Source organism: Sminthopsis crassicaudata, chromosome 3 (genome assembly GCF_048593235.1).
Source record: "Sminthopsis crassicaudata isolate SCR6 chromosome 3, ASM4859323v1, whole genome shotgun sequence".
Taxonomy (NCBI): Eukaryota; Metazoa; Chordata; class Mammalia; order Dasyuromorphia; family Dasyuridae; genus Sminthopsis; species Sminthopsis crassicaudata.
The window spans coordinates 443,898,428-443,915,434 of record NC_133619.1 but is presented as its reverse complement, the minus strand read 5'-3'; the positions used below and the strand labels follow the sequence as shown (position 1 = coordinate 443,915,434).

Below are 17,007 nucleotides of genomic sequence, written 5' to 3'. Positions count from 1 at the left end.
GCCAAAGCTATACTTTGTGTAGTATCAATCAGCAATAACTGGACGAGGATAAGGATGGCATTTGAATATTTGTATTCACTTAGACAGTGCTACAATGTAAATTAGTGAATTATTTCAGTATATAATGTATGTGTACATGTAAACAAACGACTATAATTTTTTTCATTCCTTAATTTATCCAACAGTCATTTATTTTAAAATCTACTCCCAAAGTACTAGACTAAGTGCTAGCAATAAAAAGATGAAAAAAAAACACAAAAAACCAATCCCTGCCCTAAAGGAGTTTACATTCTACTAGAGGAAAGCAATGTAGAACAGAGATATGTCAATGCAAATTGTATACAAAGCAAATACAAAGTAATTTTGAAAAGTACAGAGAAGAGTACTAACAACTGGGAAGGTATAAGCTAAGTCTGGAAGGAAGTTCAAAGTGCTAAAGCCTATTCCAATCACAAAGGACAGATTGGGCCATTTAGACCCATTTGTAAGTTGGGCTTTCAGTCAAACAATTCAGAAACTCCCTAAAAGACACTAGTATTGGCTAAAATAATGTATAGATAATCCAGACTTCTTAGTTTCTCCTTTTACCCTTTCTTTTGCCCATTTTTGCAATCCTATATTACAATAATATGTCAACTAGAAGGCAATTAAAAGAAGAAAGAAAAAGATGAAAAAAGATTCCTACGTGAGAAAGATGTATTCTGGAAGTTAGCTAACAATTCAGTTTGTCAAATTATTTGAATACATAACTATACTTTTTAGAACCATATAAAACCTCTATTCTTGCCATGTGTTTCATTAATTATTACAGTGTGTCCAATTGATATTTATGGCTTTCAAAATAATTTATGCAAGTATTATTAGTTCAATTAGTTCTTTACAATAAAAATATGTCATAATATGCATATATGTGAATGTATTTAATAGGATTCACATATAGAGCCAGAAAAAAACAGGAGAGGCTATCTAGTTGAGCATCCTATTTACAAATGAGGAAAAATACAGCCAAAAGAAATAAATTATTTGTCCAAGATCACACAGGAAAGTGATAAAGGAAAGATTCAAACCAGGTCCTCTAATATTTAATATTCAATACTCTTTCTACTGTACTACACTATAAATTTCAGAATGAAGTTTAGAGATCTTTCTTGAGAATAATTTCTCCTGTTGCCATTCAACTATCCTTAAATCCCCCCAAAATTTCTTAATAACTTCATTTCTCTTTTTTTCATGTATTAAGGACCTTCCTTTTTCTCTCCAAAAGTTGTATTAAAGTGGGAAAAGGGTTAGATTCCTGATCCTGTTATTTAATGTTGGTTTACAGTTTCCTCATCTATAAAATGGGCATAATAATAGTACTTATCTCCCGGAGTTATTGAGAAATGAGATGATATTTGCAAAAAAAAAAAAAAAAATAACCACTTAGCATGCCCCAAAAGGCTATAAAATTGTGCATGCCCTTTGATCTAGCATTGTCACTACTGAGTCTAAGTTCCAGAGAGATAATTTTTAAAAAGGGAAGATGTGCAAAAATGTTTACTGCAGCTCTTTTTGTAGTGGCAAGGAATTGGAAATTGAGTAGATGCCCATCAATTGGGGAATGGCAAAATATGTTATGGTATATGAATGTAATAGAATATTATCCTTCTGTAAGAAATGATGAGCAGGCTGATTTCAGAGAAATCTAGAAAGATTCACATGCACTGATGCCGAATAAAGTGAGCAGAACCAGGAGAATATTGTACATAGAAACAGCAAGATTATATGATGATCAGCTATGACAGATTCAGCCCTCCTAAGCAATGCAGCAATACATGACAATTCCAATAGACTTGGGATGGAGAATGTCATCTGCATCCAAAGAGAGAACTATGAAGACTTAAAAGTGGATTGAAGAATAATATTTTCACTTTTTTTGTTTGTTTGCTTTCTTACTTTTTCCTTTCTCATGTTTTTTTTCTTTTTTTAGTTTGGTTTTCTACATGACAAATGTAGAAATATGTTTTAAAGTATTGTACATGTATAACCTATATCATATTGCTTGCTGTCTTGCAGAGCATGGATAGAAGAAGAAAAAAATCAGAACAGAAAATCATTTTTTTTGATGAGGCAATTGGGGTTTAGGTGCCCAGGTCACACAACTGGGAAGTGTTAAGTGTCTGAGGGCAGATTTGAACTCAGGTCCTCCTAACTTCAGGGCCAGTGTGCTATCCACTATGCCATCTAGCTGTCCCAGGGAAACACAAAATATTATAAAAAATGAATGTTGAAAACTATCTTTACATGTATTTGGAAAAATAAAATACTACTGAGAAAAAAAATTCTTAAAGAAATTTAAAAAGCACTTAGCATAGGGCCTGATATAGAGTTGTTGTTGCTGCTGCTATTACTGTTTGTTGTTATTATGATTATCATATCTCTTATAATCCAAATCCCATAACCTTCTCAGTCTTATTTCAGACTATTCCCCCCTTAATGAATTATTTGTTTCAGTCAAACTGAATTGATGGATGTTCCCTGTATACCACACCCTACCTCTCACCTCCAGGTTCTTACATAAGCTCTTTACCATGCCTGAAATTCCTCCTTCCTCATCTCTTCTTGCCTTTCAGAATTTTTATTCCCATCTTCAAGGCTCAGTTCAGGTGCCAACTCCCTAGTGAGATCCTCCATGATTCACCTTATTTAGAAGTACTCTTTTCTTCTTCTATTTATGTTGTGTTACACTTGTTTTATGTGTTCTATCCCTCAGGTAGAATGTAAACACCTTGAGGAGAGGGACTGTTTGACTATTTGTCTCTGATTCCCCAAGATGTAGCACAAGGCACTTTAAGTGAACCAAATTCTTGAAACCAAAAATTTCTAAAATACAGGATTAATTTTGTGAATAAGCATCCACTTACAATATTCTACTTTCTCATCACTTCCATCCCCACAGTCATCCTCCTGGTTGCACAGTTCATGGCTATAAATGCAACGATTGTTTTCACATCGGAACCGAAATGGTGGTTCACAGGGATTATCCACTGAAAAGAGAAAAAAGAGAGATTGAAGTGTGGATACATGTTAGGAGAGCATCACTATAACAAGAAGCCATTAACAGAATCATGCTCTTCTTTTAAAACAATCCAGAAGATATTCCATCTAAATCTAATAATAATTGTGACCAGGATACCATTATAATCCTCATTCATAATCTCATTAGATTATAAACTTCTTGAGCAATAGAACTATCTTTTGTTTTTCTTTTCATCCCTAACAGCACAACGCATAGCACACAGTAGTAGGTGCTTAATAAATTTTTGTTGACCTGACTGACTCAATAATATAGAGCTAGAAGGGATCATAGAAGTCTTCTAGTCCAACAAACTCATTTAATAATGAGGAATTCAAAAGAGATTCAAAAGAGATTAAAGGATTTGCCTAGAGTTTCTAGTAAGTAAACTCCCTCACTGAATTCCCTCACTGACTATATTTACCATTCATACCCATCATATCACTCTATCCTACATTTGCATTTGAATTTTCCTCTAACTACTCATGAATGTTTATCATGTCTTCTTTCCTAGAGTATAACCAACTCAAGAAGAGAGACCATGTCCTCAACTGATTTTGTATACACTGTGGTCTGTGATAATGGGCATGGTAGATAAAGAACTGGTCAGAGAGTCACAATGACTTTTGGTCCAATTCTGCCTCTCAAGCATGCTAACAAGTCTCTTCACCTTTCAGTGCTTTTAGTCAATTCTTTCAACAATGGAAAAATGGAGATTGCACAAATAGGTCCAACCTCTCCCCATCCCAAATTAATTCCTAATACAAAATATAAACAAATACATACATATACAAGACTTAGCAAGTTCTTACAGGATAAATCAAATTACACTTTGCTTTTAAATACAGGGCATGAGTTATTTAACTGATTTTAAGAAATGCATGCTTAAAATGCTTTTAAATGATGGGAGGTAATTAATGAAGTTTCTTTGGCAAGAAATGGGAGAACTATATGAAAAGTGATATATGACAAAAAAAAAAGTTTTCTTGAAAAATTCTTTTCACCCAAAAGTTAGATGTAAAATTCTAAACACATTTTCAAATTTGTATAATCAATCAATGGTCATTTATCAAGTACCTTCTGTGTGCCACATTCTGTGTTTAACACAAAAATACAATAAATAAAACAATCCCCATTTATAAGGAGCTTACATTCTAACAGAGGAGACATATACATTTACATATAGAATAACTTTATAGCTGTGACTATGAAAGTAACTAGATTTCCTTCTCTACCATTTAAAGTTTTATTTTTATAGCTGTGAACATTTATCTTTTTGAATGAGTATCAGTTACCAATTCCCTATCTCATTCACAGTTACAATCTTCTAAGATATTTGCTTAGAATTTAACAAGTAAGAAAGGATCAAGAGTAGCAATATGGAGCCTCTATAAAAGTGTACTTCAAATGATTTTTTTTTAAAAAAAAAACTTCATGCTATGAAGAAAAATAGCCCTATGTCACTATGGATCAATAATATACTTTAAAATGGTAACTAATGAGAAGAGAGAAAAGCTAAGAAGTAGAGAGACGATAAGTTCTTAAAAAATAAGTTCTTAAAAAAAATAACTGGAAGTCTTCCTTTCTACAGAAAATAACCCTCCACCCACTGCAGTGGTGAGTCTGTATTTTAATCTTATGATACTCTAGACACAGTGGTCCTCAAACTTTTTAAAATGGGGGCCAGTTCACTGTCCCTCAGACTGTTGGAAGGCCGGACTATAGTAAAAACAAAAACTCACACCCTGTCTCTGCCTCTCAGCCTATTTGCCATAACCCAGCGGGCTGCAGAAACCTCCTCAGTGGGCCGTAGTTTGAGAACCCCTGCTCTAGAGTGTCTCCAATTATTAAAAAAATCTTAAAACACAATTCAGTTTAATTCATTTTCTTTTCAAGAGGCACATATATATATATATGACATACAGACTATAAAGAATGGTAAAAGAATGTCACAGATCCCCAAAAGTATGAAATGTCTACCTCAAGAAAAAAGATACTTGGTAAAGACATCCTTGTTCCATGTGGATCCCTATTACTCCAAGGATAAAATATAAGATTTTCTTACATTCAAATTCCTTCATAATCTAGTGCCCCCTACCTATTCTGTTTTCTTACACCTAACACACTCTCTTCCACATATTCTATATAAAGACATTGGCCTCCTTGATGTTCTGAAAATAAGATTCTATCTCCCAACTTTGTGCATTTCCCTTAGCTGTCCCCCATACCTGCAATGCTCTATGTCCTCCTATCCATCTCCTAGTTTACATTGTTTTCTTCAAATTGCAGCTAAAATCCCACCTCTTACATAGGAAGCTTTTCTCAATCCTTCTTAATTCTAGTGTCTTCCCTTTGTTGATTATTTCTTCTTTATCACATATGTATATGTATATGGGTTTATATAGAGATAGATATATATACACATATACACAAATGTATATGTGTGTATGTAGATCTTGTCTGTACATAGATTTCCTATTTTCTCCCCTATTAGGAGCTTCTCAAGGATACGGATTGTCTTTTCTTTTTTTGTATATTCCAGTATTTAACACAGTATCTGATACAAAATAGGTTTTTAATAAATGCTTAATGAATAACTTAATTCCTTTGAATGACCCCATGTGAGAGTTAACATATACATTCTATTTTCTGCCCTTACAGCACAGGTGAAGTTCCTCATCAGAATTGTCCCCACAGTCATTATCACCATCACACTTCCAGAATGGCTGGATACAGACATGGTTCTTACACTGAAACATGGTAGCTGGACAGTAAGTGCCATTAGGATAACGGGTAGCTAGTATGGAGAAAGAGACACAGTTCAATTATTAGAAAGGTTAACGATTATGAACAGGGGAAAGATAATGCTTATTTCCTTCAGATGCTCTTTTCTATTCAACCTCTGTTTTTCCTTTCATTGATGTAACTATCTGATTCCTGCTTACCATACCCTTAACACAGCAGCTGGAAATCTTCAATATGCAATGACTAATGGACTATTCCTTTAGGAGAGACATCAAAGTCTAGTCAGGTACTTTTGGACTCCAATTTACAACAGAGTGAAATAAAATTTTCAGAGCTATGCCAGAAAGCTTTCTATTTCTATATACAAGCTCTACCCAGCTAGTGCAGAAATGGCTATAACAATGACCACTTCTCATCACTATTGAAAATTAGGTCTACATATGATATAATGGTTGATTCCATTAAGAATTTTTTATCATAAAGAGTTATTTGCAATAAATATTAATTAAGCTGTTTATGAGAGTAAATGGTGCCACAGTGATTAGTTAATGATGGTGTCATACTGGTCTGTTTTTTACTAATTGTTTTTCTCTTTACATTTAGAATTTGGACATTTTATGCTCCATGAATTCAGTATGTTTCATTCCTGATCAACCTTCTTTTATACTATGTTTTCATATTATTATTATTTTGTGTGCATTGTTATATATGATATGTTTCTTTTATTAATATCTACTGATAATAATAAAAGCATTTATAAAGTTTTTGATTATAAAACATCTATTCCTAGTAATTGATTTCATTATCATCACCATAATAAAAATAAAAGCATTTATGTAGAGCTATAAAAATATGATTGTATTATTTAGAGTTACATTTCTTCCTCATTTGATCCAACTCATTTATTTCTCCCAGCAACCCTGGAAGATAGGTATGACAGTTATTTCATTGTATAGACAAGGAAACTGAGACAGACAGAAGTTAACTTGACTAGGGTTATATTAGTATCTAAGCATTCAAGTCTTCCAGATTCCAAGCTCAACACTTTGTCCATAGCTCTAAGACAGCTTGTTCTGCTGTGCTTCTATAAAAATTGAATAATTTGGTCACACATGCAAGGAGTAATTGATCATCTACATGCAATTTCACTATCTCAGACATAGTCATTACTGCTATTTAAGGAATTTTATTAATAAAACCTTTTGTATTAGCTCCTGCATGCATATGAGCTATACTGACTAAAGAACAAGATAAAACTAAATCAATCCACAGACTAAATCAGACCCCTGTGATAATTGTTAATTACTTATGAATGCCGAATAAAAAACAGCTAAGGGCATTTTATTCCCCAAAGTGGGTTCACCTAATCACATTGCATCCTCATAAAATCTTTTTATCACAAATAGCTAGACTGACTCACGGCAGTTGGCTTCATCTGAGAAATCGAGACAGTCAGCACTTCCATCACATTCGAATCGTTCAGGCACACAGTGACCACTATGGCACTGGAAAAATCCAGGATGGCAAGTCCTCATTTCTAGAAAATGAAAATTCTTGTTACTCATATTCAGATAACAGTAGACCCTAACTGATTCTCATAACCTGAGCCATAGAGAAAGAGACAGAAAGGTTCACAGAGATTTTCTACTTCAACCTTTTCATCTGAATGGTAAGGAAACTGAGGCTCAGAAAAAGTTGACTTGCCCAAAGTCATAACAAATAGTAGTAATCAAAACAGGGTATGAACAAATATCCTCCGAATCCAAGTCTTACATACTTTCTACTATACTATATTGATCCCAAACCATTCCCTTTCAAGTTATAGACAAGGAAAGTACTGCCCTTAGTACATACATGGTGAAATGCTACCTTCAGTAACACTTCTGACCCTCTAAATGATATTCATGTCTTATGTCTCATAGACCTAATTTTCCATCCATTTGATATATTTATTGGTCTTCTCCAGACCTACTCCATGTAAGAACTAGATAAAGAACCAAAGCAATCTGATTCCTGTTTCAATGCTCAAGTATTTGGGACAAGTTCATTTTTATTTTCTCAAGGACCACATTCAAATACATGAAATGATTTTTTTTGCATGAATGATTTGGTATATAATTTGCAAAAATCAGTAGACCATGATACTATTCTCAGATAATTTTCCATTTAAAATTGAATCAAACTAGACTATTACACCATAAGTATAAAACAGAGGAAAAAGTATTTTAAGTCACCACTTAAATACAAATTGTTCTCCTTATATTGGTCCATTATTCAATGGTTATTCCTTCAAAGAAATAGATACTTATACAGGTGTAGATATAGGCATAGAAGAGATAGAGATGGATGTATGTTATAGGTACCACAGTCTCGTTCATCTGAATTATCTTCACAGTCATTATCATGGTCACATATCCATCGGGAAGGAACACAACGCTGATTGTCACAACGGAATTCGCTTTCAGAGCACTCCCGAGGAGCTTACAAAGGAGATAAAGAAATAGTACATGAAATCTCAATTCTGATACGCAGGTAAAAGATAATATCATTCCAAATGTGTAAACTGGGTTTATTTTAAATTGAGGTTAATGGAAGATGTTCTTAGTGTGTAGATTCTTTTGAAATAACTCATTTAATGTCCAAGCTATAAACAGAAATGATTCCACATTAACATTAATTAGGTTCATAAAAAATCTCTTTAATTGCAACAGTTGTCCTTGGGTTATCATTTAGGATTTTGTGAAGTACTGAAACAAGAAACAAGATATGTATCTGATTTAAGAAAATAAAGGCTAAGTTTTCTTCAACAATAGGTAGGAACAAAAATATAACTAAGTTAAGAAACAATCTACACCCAATATTCTGATTACTGTCTGATATATAAGATATTTATGTAACTAACATACATATATGTTATTTTGTGCTTGATTATGCTTATAGTTACTATGCATATAATGACATATATAATAAAACTACATATTTATATGTAAACATATATGTGATAAAACTTTACATATGATATATAAATATATATTGCAATCTAGGATCAAATTTCATCATTGACTCCTTTAGAGAGTTCATTACCTCTATCTGAAAATTATTATAAAAGCATTGCTTTCATTGATTACATATATGGCATTATTTAGTTCTCTTTTGATTCTTGCATTTCTTTGTGATGGAACTGAAACTCCTCATTGTCATTTTTGGTGGGGTAATAAAATTTTGCATGCCAATAAAGCTTCTTTCATTTTTTTTTATTTGAGGTAACTCACTTTAATGCTTAATGAATCCGTGGTTTTGATGTTATAAACATTTCTTCCATCAATGCTAAATGTAAATCTTTCTTGGTGGCTGAAAAATTCATTGTCTAATGACCAACACCTTTTGGGGATGAATCATTTCCCAGTTAACTAGGCTGATCTTTAGACAACCAAAATCTATTACTGAACCCAAATTCAAGTTTTCATTCAGATCTTTCAGTTTTCTAGCAGAACCTCCCAAAACCCAAGGTGACCTTCACATTTCAAGGAAGAGCCAGAGGAGAATTCAGTGGAAGAAATGTCTCACAAGTAAAAATGAAAAACAATATCCTGAACTATAAGATTAGTAAAAGTGGATTAGAGGAAAAACTCAAATCTCAGCATAAAGGAAAGTGTGAAAGCACTGAAAACTCACTGCAGTTCTGCTCATCAGATCCATCCTCACAGTCATCATAGGCATCACATTTCCATCTTAATGGAATACAGCGGTGATTGTTGCATCGGAAATCCCCCAAAGGATTACAAGTCATCTCCTCTGAAAGCCACAGACATTGAAAAAGTCTCAAAAAGCTATCAGGACAGTAAAGCAAAACAAGACAAACAAAAACCCTCCAGAGAAATAAGTGCTACTTTATTGTTGAATAAACATAAATTTCTGAGGGATATCTAGAGGAAAGGGATTCTATCATTCCAGTCATGTCATTCTTTTTAAACTAATCTAGAACTTCCTTGTTTCCAAAAGGTAAATTCATTTCCTCTTGCAACACTGATGGAAAAATGAACAGTATTCTAGATGATAACTTGTACCAAAGGCAGGACAACTTACCATTACTGATCATTTATATATCATCTTATCACCATTAGCTAAAAGTTATTATGCTTCTGCTCATCTTTTCTCCAACTTCTCTAACAACCCAAATCAAAAGTGTCTTCCCTTCTCCCTATCCAGATTTCCTTAATATTTCTACAATCCTCTTCTAGATTCCCTGAAAATTCTCTCTACATTACCATATTTAGACACCATACTCCTCCAATATCTTGTTAGATCAAATAGACCTTCACAACATGAGAAGCCCAAATGACTAATACATTGCTATATATATAATCCTCTTTTAGAATCTGATGCAAAGAAAAACAGGAAGTTGTTAACGACATATAAGGAGTTCACATTTGGGAGAAATTCATATAGGTCCTTATAATTGAAGTTTTATTTCTTCCTCCTCCAGTGCTTTATATAGGTCCATGATTCACCTGTGGTTCTTTTGTAGTAAAGGGTAAAGTGTGGATAAAAAAGGAAGAGAAAAGGGATAGGAAATGTACATTCATCTACTAGGAGAGGGAAGTACCTATGTCTTTCCACCCTCGGATCCCAAACCATACCACAGCCTTGCTCATCACTATTGTCCCGGCAATCATCATAGCCGTTGCACACTGCCCAGCGGGGGATGCAGCGGTAATTTGTTTTACAGCTGAAATCTGAGTGGTTGTCACAACGATATTCAGGTCCCACTGAAATGAACGGTATTCTTAATCAGAATAAGTACTTTAATCATCTCTGAAATTAACTATATCTAATCTACATCTCACATACATTTCAGTAAATATTGAGGAAAAGCAACAGAAATAAAAATTTTAAAAAACTGCCATATTCAAAACATTTTTGTTTTCATTATTTCATCTCCCAAAATTTATGTGAAATAGACAGAGAAGATAGTATCTTCCACTTTAACACTGAGGAAACAAATGCAGGAATAAGTGATTTTTGTCTGAGACAAAATAAATAATAAAGTAAATGTTTGAATTGAAATGTTTTTCCTTGGTGTCCAGTCATCTTTCTACTACATTATATTGTATCTTCAACAACAGTACAATTGTACTAGTAACATTATACTAGCAAAATCTAGTGTTAGAGGAAACTTCAGAGGCCATCTTGTGCAACCCCCTGATTGAGTAAACTGAAGCCCAGGAGGTTAAGTGACTTGTCCAAGTTTACCCATCAGTGGAGAGCAGAGGTGAGATATGAACCCAAGACTTCTGAAGACTTCCAAAACCAGCTCTCTTATCTTTGTCCCACCCTGGCTACCTGGCCAATCTATTCCACAATAAGTTGCCAGTTTCAAGTTCTTTCATGTTCACTTAAAGCAATAAGCTTCAGTTCTCACTTCTTTTCCAAAAAAAAAAATCCTGAACTGATTAATCTTCACTGATATGTTTAATTACCCAAGAAGAAAGCTAGTTTCAAGACACCAATCCTGGGCATGTTTATGAGAGAGCTGGCATCCCTTTACCCTTTAGTCTAACTGTTAGAAATGGGAACTGAAGATATTGATGAGAAACAAGATTAATGAGAACAGCAGCCACATCTGGGGTTGTAGGAGAGCTGCTGGTTCCTAATGTCCAGTGCCCCACATCTTCTCTCGCCCAAATTTAAAGGGTTCCTGCTAGAGCTGAAATGAGCCTCCTACCTGATACTAAAGGTACAGTGTAATGATGATAATAATATTTATTTTAATGTGTGGAAGTGCTTTACAAACAATATCTCATTTGAACATCACAACAACTCTTTGCAATATTATTAATGTCAACACACTTTTATTGAAAAAGAAATAAATTCAGAGACAAAGAGGTAGTATCAAAGGCAAGATTCAAACCAGGTTTCCCTGAAATGTTCAGTATTGTTGCCACTAACCCATGCTGTTTGCTTGTACAGTCATAGAGATTCATGAATTGGCACTTACTACATTCATGGATTGGCTCATCGGAGTGATCCCCGCAATCGTTGTCCACATCACATTTCCAGGACTGAGGAATGCAGCGGCCATTGTCACACTTAAATTGGCCTGGCGAGCAGGTCCTGCTGGCACAGTGCGCACTATCTTCATCAGAGTTATCCCCACAGTCATCTTCAGTGTCACACTGCCAAGCCTCAGGGATGCAGCGTTTGTTTGCACACTGCCACTGATGGGTCTCACACTGGTGATTCGCTGAAAATATTAGATATTTAGGGAAATGCTTCTCAGGTAATAAGAACCTATATTTCTTGTTTATTTCAGACCTTTCTATGGGACAGGAATTATGTCTTTCTTCATATAAGACCTATCAGAGAACTCTTATAGCTCTCATTGTCTGGACCACTCATTCAGACCATATCATTTATTGCTTTAGCTTTTAATGACTTATTATGATGGAAAGATGACCTTAAAATTCTCAAATATTATTCTAGGTGAATGCAGGTTACAAAAGTCTTATCAAATTGAAAAAAGTCTTGAAAGCCTAGCAAAGTATTGTGTCAATCATTTGACAGACATGTTAACTAAGATTTTGGAGGGTTGCCACTAGAGAGCTGGATAATAAAGTTTTTTGGAGGTATCAATTAATAAATCAATGAACTAGAGAATTTGCTAATATTTGCTAGCATTGGCTAGGTGCTAAAATACAGAAACATGAATGAAAATAGCATTTTTGCTCAAACTTACAGTTTACAGATTATATGAAAGAGTTGAGCATGACAACACTGGAATAATATTAGCTAGCATTTACATAGTGCTTTAGAGCTTATAAATATTTTATTAATATTTTCTTATTTTATCCTCACAACAACCCTGAGAGATTCCTTTCTAGTTTGTTTGTTTGTTTTTTATAAATGAAGGAACTGAGGCAAATAGAGTTTAGACAGACTTCCTTAAGAATCACAGAGCTATTAATTTTTAAAGTAAAATTTGAATTCAGTTCTTCATGAATAGAATTCTATCATAGTACTCACTGTGCAATCTAGCTGCCACTCAGATAAAATTATGAATGCTTCAGGTATGAAAATACAATTACTAGTCATCTCATAATACAGAATATAGAAATAAAAACAAAGAACTGAATCATCTTTGTTTCCCTAGCTCTAAAATGGGAAACACAATACTTATAAAGAATTTGTCTTATAGTGTAATAGAACTTTCCAAAGCACCTTATAAAAGATAGGGGTAGATAAGAAACCAAAATTAATTTTTAGTTGGTAATGTATATCATGATCAAAAACAGCCAACTTTAATAATGATTGATAACAGGCACAATGATTTAACATACCACAAAGAACATGGTCCTCATCTGATCCATCAGGACACTCCCTTAGGGCGTTACATAGGAAATGTGGGTTCGTGCAATTCCCATCATTGCATTGGAACTGTCCGAGTTGACAATATCTCTGTGGGCAAGTTGATGGCTCATCTGAACCATCCCTGCAATCTCTCTGTCCATCACATTTCCACCAGATAGGGATACACCTATCAAAATATAGCTACTGTTTACTTTACATGAAGTAGAATTTCTCTGCTTTCATCACAAAACACCAGAAGCTAAGGAATATCATGAAAGTGGAGGCATACCATTAAATGTCAAGAAAGAATATTGGATCTTTCATAATTACACTTAGGGCCTAAAGTTAGTTAAGCCTAACTTAACAAGTGTACATAAAGAGAGATAGTATATTTAACAAATGATCAGATAGCCCTCAAAGATAGTTGTCAAGGTTCAAATATGTGATATAATATCCTTCAAAAACTAAAATGATACTATTGACCCATCAGCAGGATTTCTGAGTTATTTTACAAGTTTGTGCTAATCCAGTCATACTTTCTACTATCTTTCCCTTTATGGTAAGTGACTTAATGGCTCCTGTGTTAGGGGCAAAGCATGCAGCCATGATTGGAGTAATGCTAGTGGATCTATATTAGAACTGAAATCAAAAGTATACTTTCATTAATATAGCTCATGCAAAAAGAATCTACCACTGGGCAAGGAATAAGTTATGAAACCTAGGATCAATAAATATTTATTATTATTATTTTTGTGATAATATTTTGTATACTCTGTCCTTAAAATTTATCAAGCTTGACTGATGAAGAAATTAAGGCTTTTTTCCTCATTAAAAACAACCCATTAAAAGACAACCATGATAATTTGGCCTCAAATTTTCAAAAGAAAACCATCTAAAATTGCCACCTAACAGAAAATAATATGACCTTCTGAGCAATGCTTGAAATAGCCATAAACTTAATTATGATCACTAAAAATGGAGACCTTTAGTGTGATGCGGAAAACATTGAGAGGTAGGTAACAAAAATGGCATACCTTTCACTGTCTCCACACAAGAACTGAGTGCTGGAGCACATGGGCAGGCAATGTGTCACACTGCCCAGTTGGAGAGTCTGGAAGTTGTCTGGGCATTCACAAGTGAACCCCTGTCCACCTGCTTTGATGAGGCAGAGATGAGAACAGCCACCATTATTGATACCACAGGGATTATTTACTGAGGGAAAAGAAGGAAAACAAATGGTTCTTATTTATAAATAAAGTGCCACTCCCAAGATTATTAGATTGTCCTAACTGAAATTGATATTCTACCTTTAATATTTGCTTTTATAGAATGAGAAAATTAAAAACTTTCACAGTTATTCTAATTTAATAACAATCCATAGCTAAAGATAATTATAATATTGAGTAACAGGTGAGAAATCAAATCCATCCATGTGCTATCAATACTATGAAGTCTTTTTTCTTGTTAGAAATGATATTAAGACCCAACAGACAAATCATGAATATCAGATCATATCCATATGTTCAGAAACCAAAGTAAATCAGACTTAAAGAAAATTAGACATATGTAATTGAATGCACTTTTCATTTCCATTTTCAATAAAATGTTAGAGGTATTCTCTCAGGAATTTTTGTTTCATGAAGAATGCTGATTATGAATTTCAGGCAGATACTATATTCTTTCATTCTAGCATAAGATAACATAAGAGAAGGGTTTTGGTCCAGAATACTTGGCAGGACACTGAGAAATAGTGGTAAAACCTATCCTCATTTTGTAGGCTGGTGAGACTGAATGGGCCTGCAGATGTTTGTGAACCTCTGTGGAAGATGGTGAAAAGTCACCTAAAGAATATTCATTTCAGAAATGTCAAGAGTATGGTTATAGGTACAGCTTCAATTTGATAATACCAGTTCTTTTTCTAAATCCTAAATTCATCATTCAATGCTATGTTATTTCCACATTTAACAGGGATAAAAAGAATACTCATTAAGCATGTAAAAGTATTTCTACCAAGAAAGCATGTAAATGCCATCCATCCACAAAATTCCAAAGAATCCAACAAAGGGGCTTACAAAGCAACACCATAGATATAGATGTTAAGCAAACATTGGGGAGAAAAAAATTCTCTCACCTACATGTTTCTGAAATAGCAGAATAAGGTTGCCATTTCATTAGTCTGTCTTAAACTATTACAAAGTAATTACTCAACTCCATATGTAAATAGGTATGTGACACTTTTGTTGATTAAAATAATAGAATCCCCTTCCCTAGAAATCTATTAAACTGATTCAATCTATATAAATAGGTTAAGATGTAAGAATAAGACTTATAGGAATAGCTAGATAGTACCTAGATGGATAACCAGCCATGAAGTCAGGAAGACCTGAGTTCAAATTTGACCTCAAACATTTAACAATCACTAGCTGTGTAATCCTGGGCAAGTCATTTAACCCCAATTACCTCACCAAAAAAATAAAATAAAATAAAGAATAAAGCTTTTAGCTGTAGTCTTGTATTTGAAGTAAGGAAATAGAGCCAAAGACTTCTACCAGACTTCCAAACCAACAATTCTCTGATGTAGAATATGCATTTCATCTTAAAGGAAATATGAAAAATGAAAAAAAAACCTAAGATGAAGATTTTATGTTTACAAGAGACCAACATAAGATCCACCTAATCTGAAGCAGATAAAAGTAAATGTATATAAAAGCTGATTCTCTAACTGCTCACCAATAGGCTGTCTGTATGGGTGATATACATGGATATCAAATGGTCTATGTGTTGTGTTCACCAGCACCATTCTGCCAGATCCATTATATTTGTTCCCTTTTTCGACTGTTCTTGTGTTCCAGTCAGTCCAAAATATAGTGTCTTCAAAGATTGTAATAGCAAAAGGGTGAGGCAAAGTCCCATCAAACACTGTGTGCCGATGTCGTCCCTCCAAATCAGAGAATCTAAGGCAACAGAAAAAATGTCATACCGTGATAAATGTCACCCAGTGAACAAACATTTACTTTTATAAAATAACTAAAATTTTAGAACAAAATGACTATGTTTTAGTTTCTAGTTAAACTCAAAATGACATTCTATCTGACTGGATAAACTATAAAGTTGAAGAAATCACGATTTGAAAATAGTGTTAAATACAACCTTAAAATCACCAAAAGCCTAAATGATAGCAACTGTCTAATCACAGTGAATTTTTCTTTGATACCTGGTATAGAGTATAGAGAACTGGTCTTAAAACTCACAAGTCTATATATATGTGTGTGTGTGTGTGTGTGTGTGTGTGTGTGTGTGTGTGTGTGTGTGTGAATACATAAACACCTTTGATATATAAGGGCTATATAACAATTTAGAGTAGTTTGGTGATACAGTGCATAGAACTCCCAGCCTAGAATTAGGGTGATTCATCTTCCAGATTCTAAATCTGGGCTTAGATTCTTACTATATTGTGACCCTGGGCAAATTATTTAACCCTGTTTGCCTCAGTTTCCTCCTCTGTAAAAGGAACTGAATAAGGAAATGGTCTACCACTTTAGAATTTTTACCAAGAAAACCCCTAACAGGGTCACAAAGAGTTGGACATGACTAAAACTAACTCAGCACCATCACCAACAAAATATAACCATTTGATGAGTAACTTAACTTCTCAATGTTCTTGGGACCTCTCTAAATCTCTAAGTTAAAGAGAAGGTGACAATACATACTGACAAAGGGATTTTCCTCATCGGGGAGTTTCCCAAAACAATTAAATCATGGGTCTAATCCCCATCCGTGTTCCCTAACTTAGAAATCAAATAGAAGGAAAAAATTCATAAAATTCATAGCATAGAAACATAGTGCCAAATGTTGTCCTC

General features: G+C 34.0%; 1 protein-coding gene across 1 annotated transcript in view; it reads right to left on the bottom strand.

Annotated features, from left to right (window-relative positions):
* LRP2 (LDL receptor related protein 2) overlaps positions 1–17,007 on the bottom strand; it is a 236,218-nt gene that overhangs the window by 47,452 nt on the left and 171,759 nt on the right. The window contains exons 53-62 of the mRNA XM_074302211.1: positions 15,878–16,101; positions 14,182–14,359; positions 13,138–13,334; positions 11,799–12,044; positions 10,441–10,569; positions 9,476–9,595; positions 8,164–8,280; positions 7,221–7,337; positions 5,715–5,852; positions 2,904–3,026 (exon numbers count right to left, since the gene is read on the bottom strand). Coding sequence (XP_074158312.1) covers positions 2,904–3,026; positions 5,715–5,852; positions 7,221–7,337; positions 8,164–8,280; positions 9,476–9,595; positions 10,441–10,569; positions 11,799–12,044; positions 13,138–13,334; positions 14,182–14,359; positions 15,878–16,101 — 1,589 coding nt within the window. The remainder of the gene's footprint in view (positions 1–2,903; positions 3,027–5,714; positions 5,853–7,220; positions 7,338–8,163; positions 8,281–9,475; positions 9,596–10,440; positions 10,570–11,798; positions 12,045–13,137; positions 13,335–14,181; positions 14,360–15,877; positions 16,102–17,007) is intronic.